The sequence below is a fragment of the Solea solea genome, chromosome 19, assembly GCF_958295425.1.
Source record: "Solea solea chromosome 19, fSolSol10.1, whole genome shotgun sequence".
NCBI classification, from domain to species: domain Eukaryota; kingdom Metazoa; phylum Chordata; class Actinopteri; order Pleuronectiformes; family Soleidae; genus Solea; species Solea solea.
The window spans coordinates 7,139,833-7,147,239 of NC_081152.1; the positions used below are offsets into that span (position 1 = coordinate 7,139,833).

The window sequence follows — 7,407 nt, forward strand, 5'->3', positions numbered from 1 at the left end:
GCAGGTAAAACACTCGTATGTAACACTGAATGCCACACTCTAAAAGGTAATAACTATACTTACTTAAATCATAATGGTGTACATTACTTATCTGTCCCTATCCTGTTGATTTAACTCATGGAATATAAGTATGTACTCATTTTTCCTTTAAAGAGGTTTAAAACTAAGTTCATCTGAGTAAACTGAACTTGTAACATTCTGTTCCTGGAGTTAACGCGAAGGTTTAGCAGTGCACATGCGCAGTAGAGCAGCATAAGGAACGTTCAGAAGGTGGACAAAAGCTTTGGGAGAACGCTACATTTTCTGGGTCTCTTGGTAAGTTTTTAAGTCTTTAAATTGTCAGCTATAATTTCATTACTTAATGTACAACTAAAATGTTGGCAGGACATTTTTTTCTGAACATAGGAAATATCTCTGGAGATAGGCTAATGCTATTGTTAGCTAGCCACACCAGCTAACTAAAACCGCCATTATCATGCTATTCACATGATTTACATACTGTTAGCTGTTATATCAGCTGCTACATGTTTTTTCAAAGATGTTATAACAATGTAAAGCAGGGTTTCCACTACCAGTTACCGTTACTTTGCACCCCTTTCCACAACTCAGTTACAGTTATAAATTTACTTGGCGCGTTTTATTTTGAAAGGGGGCGTAAGTGTTTTACTTTGATTCTGTGTCAGACTTGCTGTCTCGTGCGATCTGCTCTGTTGAGCTTGACGTGATTTAGCAACAGCAACGGCAAAAGTTAAACTGCTAGCTATTGATAGCACTGCGGCGCGGCGAGCTGCTGCTGAGACGCTGCTGAGACGCTGCTGAAGACGTGCCACGGCGAAACGCTCACATAGATTAGCTCCGGCGACTGCCGCGCTGACGCGCCCGGTGGAAATCCGCGGTCAGCCTCGTTAACGGGCCAATGTGTGGTGAACTCAGGTAACAGAATAACCACAGTCTCGCCGCTGTATTTTTTCTGAATACAGCGTATTTGATTATCATTGTGTCGGATGTCGCGCTTGAGTACTAGTGGAAAAGCAAAAAACCGAGTAGATATGTGTCAAGACAAGTCGCGCGCGGGGGGGGGGGGGGGGGGGAGAAGACAGAGAGGAGAGTGAGAAGACAGAGAGAAGTGAATGTGTGATTTATTAAGATTACTCCTCCCAGCACATGTTTAAGTTTCATGTTGTTATTCTGCTTAAAAGTAGCATTTACAAATTTGGTAAATTCATTTGAACTGTTTAGCTGTGATCATTCTGGATATTAGAATCAGCAAATGAAAAATACCAATAAGAGATGCCCTGCTTGCTCTGTCAAAATGTATTGACCTCAAGTGTCTTCACTTAAAGTAGTTGCTGCAATTTTTGTAACTTTATTGTTTTTGTTTTTTTTACAGCTTGAAGACAAACAACACTGATGAAGTGGATGTGTAAGTTTTGTCACTTCACATGTGAAAAGAGAGGGCAAATACTTCAACATTATAGATTAAAACATGGTGGTTACACAAGAACATCACCATTACCATGTGTTTATAAAGAGTGCCCCTGCACATTCAAATCCTTTAATGCTCTTAAGGTACATCTATCAAGAGCACACTCCCAGATTGGTGATAATTGTGATGCGACAAAAAATGTGTTCCGATGTCAGCTTTGTGACTTCAATGAACCATGTGTAGAAAAAGATTTTTTTTCACACTTACGGACACATATCCGGATGCACCAAAAAGTACAGTGCCCTTACAAGGATTGTAATTTTGAAACCTGCGTCTACACTACATTTAATGCCCACAAAAGCAGGAACCATGATGGCAGACAGATGCATAGCCAGTTGCAGTTTAAACTGGAAATTTTAACGCATACAGAAACTTTGGGTGAAGTTGTCCAAACTGAAAATGAAAGTGACGTTGAAGACGCAACTGATTTTGAAGAGGATTTGATGGCAGATAATACTGATGAGTTGGAGAGGCAGCTTGAGCATAATTTGGCAGCCCTTTTCATTAGAATGCAGACCATACTTAGGATATCTGAAACTGCTGTGCAAGATGTAATTCAGCAAATAAGGCAGATAATGGACCTGTCAAAACCTTTGCATTTTTCTGCTATTCAGAGAGTACTCTTGAACTACTATCCTGATGCAGACATGTCTATTGCTAGAGAAATAGTTAGTGCAATCTCAGAGTGTGATGTCATTCTGAAACACACTCAGAAAGGAGGTTCTCTATCCACCTCCTTCAAAAGAGCCTCTTACATGGTAAAAGAGTTTCAAATTGTGGAACCTGTTGAGTTTGTTACAGGTAAACACAAGCAGTCAGTTGTCTACATACCTGTCCTTAAAATGCTCCAGACTTTGTTAAACAAAGATGAAATCTTGGACAAAGCTGTCACGGTTAGCAATGGTGATATGCAAGGATACAGTACCTTCAGGGATGGTTCACGTTTCAAAGAAAATACTTTACTAGTGCAAGAAAATTTTCAGATTGCTTTGGCACTTTACATTGATGACTTTGAGGTTGCAAACCCTCTGGGGACCTCTAAAAATAAACACAAAATCTGTGCAGTATATTGGGTCCTAGTAAATCTTGCACCCAAATTCCGTTCCTCTCTCAGCTCAATACAGTTAGCTCTTCTTTGTAAGACAACCACTGTCAAAGCATGTGGGTACTCTGAAGTCCTTCATCCACTCCTCCAGGATCTAGTGCTTCTTGAGAAGCATGGTGTTTATGTGGAGAAATTAGGCTCAAGTGTCCGAGGAACGGTTTTGTATGTTGCAGCAGATAATTTGGCCGCTCATTCTTTGGCAGGATTCCATGAAAGTTTTGTCTCTGATAAGATTTGCCGCTTTTGCATGGCTACACGGCAGGACATACAAGATAATGAAGTTAGGTCTGGTCACTTCTGCTTGAGAACAAAACAAGACCATGACCGGCATGTGCAGGAAGTCCAGCAGGATGCCCAAGTAGCAAAGCAATATGGTGTGAAAGCGAGCTGTCCTTTAAGTGTTCATTTGGAGCACTTCCATGTTGTTGATGGCTTCCCCCCTGATATCCTCCACGATTTGCTTGAAGGCATTGTTCCTTGTGAGTTGTGTCTTTGCATTCAGGATTTCATAAAAAAGAAGTTCTTCACACTTGAGATGATGAATCGTGCCATAAAGGAATTTCCCTACACACATTCAGATAAAACAAACCAGCCTCAGACCATTTCTAAAACATTCCATGCCAAAGGGACCATTGGAGGTAATGGTCATGAAAATTGGAGCCTGATCAGACTCCTTCCTCTGTTGATTGGCCATTATATCCCTGAAGGAGATAAGGCATGGGAGGTTTTATTGTGCTTGAAAGATGTGGTTGAGTTAGCGATGTGTACAAGGTTTACTGAGGAGTCACTCCACTATCTGGATTTCAAGTTGTCAGAGCATAGAACATTACTTCAAGAAGCATTCCCTCACTACAGACTCCGTCCAAAACACCATTACTTGGAGCATTATCCCCATCTCATTGAAGTATTTGGACCACTTGTAGATGTGTGGACTATGAGATTTGAGGGAAAACACAAATTCTTTAAACAAGTCATTCGTGGAGCCCACAACTTCAGAAATGTTCCTCTGACTTTGGCTCATAGACATCAAAAGATGATGGCTTATCATTTAGATTCTGCGTCATTTTTTAAACCAGCATTGGAACTGGACAAAGTAAAGAGTGTCATGATTTCTTCCTTCCCAGACAATGTACAGCAATACTTGCTGGCAAGGCATGCACCTCAAAACACAGTCCTTACAGCAACATCTGTTAGCATAGATGGTATTAAGTATGCAGCTGACATGGTGGTGTCTGTTGGTTCATGCGCAGGCCTTCCAGAATTTAGGCAGATTCAGCAGGTTCTGGTTGTGGATACCAATGTTTTGTTTATTTGTAGACAATTGTTTGCATGGTATCACGAACACCTTAGAGCTTACGAAGTCTGCAAAAGTAGCTCAAGCTTGCTTGTAACCCACTTAAAAGACTTCAATGATGTCTTTCCCCTCTCTGCCTACAGAGTGAAAGGCAAGTTGCTTGTGACCCTAAAGCGTTACATTTTGTGCTGATATATGCATATTTTATTCTTTCAGAACCATGGACCAGTCCTGGCCAGTGAGGGTAGTGGTTGCTGAAAATGATATTCGAAAAATTACTTTCCACAAAAAACCAAATACTTTGGAAGAGCTAATAAGCGAGTTGAAAGAACGACTTAATCAGCAGTATGACTTTATGCTTCACTATGCAGACCCAGAGTTCAACAATGCTTTTTGCAACCTCACGGATATAACTGAGCTGTCTGATAGACCAACACTGAAGATTGTCTCTCTGGAAAATGTATTTGTTACATTGTCTGCAGCCAGTCCATCATCTTCAGCCAGCTCATTGTCTTCAGCATTGACACAGTCTTCAACTGGGTCGTCTGACACAATAATACTGCCTCGCACTGAAGAGACATCACCGCTGACCTCACGTGACCCATGGCCTTCTACATTTGAGGTGCCATATTTCTCTGTAAATATTGAATATAGACTGAGACAGGGAAACTTAATCTATATGAGAGATGGCACACGCATGTCAGTTTCACGAGACATGAAGCATGACATTCTGCAGAAGCTAGCTGAGGAGATGTACAAGTTCTCGGCTTACCCTCAAGATGAACATTTCACCACTGTTGCTGCAGCACTGATTGCTAAGCACCCATGCCTTGCTGAGCCAGGATCAACCACGGGTTGCTATGGATGGAAGAATAGTTTAAAATTCAAAATGGGAAATCTCCGTTCTAAACTTCGCAGATGTGGTATTGCAGATTTGACAGTCAACAGCAATAAGAGAACACAGCAGAATCCAGAGGGGGAGCCACCTGGAAAAAGCCTGAAGAGACCCAGAAGAAGTGAGACAAACTTCCTGCCTGATTTTCCACAAGGTCAAGATGCATCAACACTTGAATGCTCTAGACAACTGCTTGAAAATGAAATGAAGAAAAGGTGCCCAAATGCAGTCCAGGTGAATCAGCTGATGAACCAGACCTTCTCATTAAGACGCAAGGAAATTGTGGAAGAGCAGCCCTCTGTGAAACGGATGTTGGAACGATGGCCGGCTCTTTTCAGAATACAACAGGTAAGACAGCAAATCTGCTAAATAAATACAGGATGTTGCATGCTTGGGGGAATAAGAAAAAAAAGAGTAAACGATTTAACTATACACATTGCCCAAAATACAAAGGTTCTACACAATGCAAAACTGTCTGTCTCATTTATAGTTTGTATATGATAATATTGTGGTCAACTCTTAACTTGGTACAAAATGTTTTGTTTGTGTTCTGTTTTGTCTTTGAAGGTCTTTGCAGAATTCACAAGAGTGACAAGTTAAGATCTTGAGCGTGACTTCTTTGAGTCCTTGGACCGCCATACCCCCCGTTTCCTTGAGATCTTCAAATCTAAATCCGGAATAATTGGAAGGACACTTCAGGAGATCCTTTCCCAGGTTGAAACAAAGGTAAGCACTCCTCATTTTGTGCAGGAAATCGTGCAAGTTGTTCCTTTCTGAAAGTGTTTTAGTTTCCACACACACACCCTGCTAACAGACATGAAAGTGATATTGACTTTATAATCTAGCTCAGCAAGACAAACAAATACATTTCCTAACATGTCAAACTATTCCTTTAAATAATTTAAGTTGGAAAAATGTGATGCAGTTTTTTCAGAAAATGCTTTTCCATATTCATTTGCTTTTTCTTTTCCTGTTTTCCCCAATTGTAGACCGATGATGTCGAAGCCATGAGGACTGCTGTCCTACGATGTCTCCCAGTTTTCCTCGGGGATGATGGAAGTGACTTTTTCAAAGTCTGTTTTGTAAGTATTTCATATGTTACACACTGAAATCAGATGCTGTCGTTTCTAGTGTTATGGGAGCTTTATTATTCTGGCTTTTTATTGCCCTTAATCGACAGTACAGTGGAGAGAGAGACAGGAAATGGGGAGGCAGAGAGGGCGAATGACATGCAGGAAAGGGCTGCCCGATGTGGGGCTGTCTGCAGTGAGGACTGTAGCCTCAACATGGGGCAGCAGCTCTACCAAAGTGAGCTAAACACCGCCCCAGGGAGGGTTATTTTCATGCAACACAAAAACAGATAAACAAACACTTGCAGCAAAGTTGCAGCAAGTATAAACTGCTAAAATGTAGCAACTGTAGAAAACTGTATAACTACAGTGGTCACCATGACAACAGGGAAACTCAGCAACCATCACACTATCAATTGCCACTAACATAAATAATACCACTGAAATGTCCAGGGTGCCAGACATAATTTGTATAATTTGGTATGTTGAAGTTTTTGCACTATGAAGCCAAATTTTTTTAATTAGTTTTTAACCTTCCTTTATATCTGCAGGACACTGACACCATTGCAGACGTCACTCAAGTCCCTGTTGGGGTCTTAACTGTCATACAAGACAGACAGCAGCCAGGTCCACATGCTCTGCACCTTGAACCCTCCAGCATTGCTATCATATTGGAAGGTAATATCGTTGTGGATGACATTGTAAGCCATGCACAAGCTTTTTGTGTTACATTTGGTCTAATTTATGATCTTCATTTGGGTTATCCAAAAAGACTAAAGAACACCTTTGACTTCATTCAGAGGGTGATGCTCAACCTGGGTGTAGGTAACCTGAGACCAAAACTTCAGAGCTTGAAAAATGCTCTTTTGCAGTAGGTGGGGGTACTGCCAGTAGATCCTTAAACTTGCAAAGGATCCTGAAACATACTTGATTTGAGTGTTCATATGTTTGCAACTAACCAATTCAAATTCTTTGGAAGTTAGTCAGTCACAGATGGATGATTTTGGTTATTTGTTTACTTAAGTTTCCATAATGTTCCAGTCTGTGGGATATTGGTTGGAGGTTTAATCCCATCTTGTTTAATCTAAACTAGTTTGTGATGTTTAGTAAATGAAAGATTGATTGAATGTAAGTGGCATTAGCAGTCTTTTGAAAATGGAGCCATTTTGAGAAGTCAGGAAATGAGTCAGGTGATTATAAAGAACCTCTTTGTATACTTAACCAAATGTTTGTTTTAAAATGTTGGGACATACCACCCTTAAATGTTATATGCTACAGAAAGGCATTTTGTTCTAATAAAATAAGCCTGCAAACTTATCATTCTTTGTTCTGCTTGCTTGATTTTTTTAGTGCAATCGGTTTCCTAGATTCCACTAAGTAAACACAACTCTTCAGTTAAGTCTGACTAACTTTGCTAACTTAAGTTGGTAACACTTACAAAGATCAAGTTTATTATGCTTGCTATTTTTAAGTGTAAATAACTTAACAAAATTAAGTAAACACAACTGTTCAGTTAAGTCGGACTAACTTGGCTAACTTAAGTTGGTACCACTTAGA

General features: G+C 40.4%; 1 protein-coding gene across 1 annotated transcript; it reads left to right on the forward strand.

Moving 5' to 3' along the window:
- The first annotated feature begins 392 nt into the window (after positions 1-392).
- LOC131446278 (uncharacterized) lies at positions 393-7,151 on the forward strand. Its single transcript, XM_058617412.1, has 6 exons — positions 393-933; positions 1,391-1,423; positions 4,102-5,128; positions 5,348-5,506; positions 5,770-5,862; positions 6,402-7,151. Exons 1-4 carry the CDS (start codon positions 917-919, stop codon positions 5,378-5,380), a joined length of 1,110 nt encoding a protein of 369 aa, XP_058473395.1. The 5' UTR covers positions 393-916; the 3' UTR covers positions 5,381-5,506; positions 5,770-5,862; positions 6,402-7,151.
- Positions 7,152-7,407: the final 256 nt, after the last annotated feature.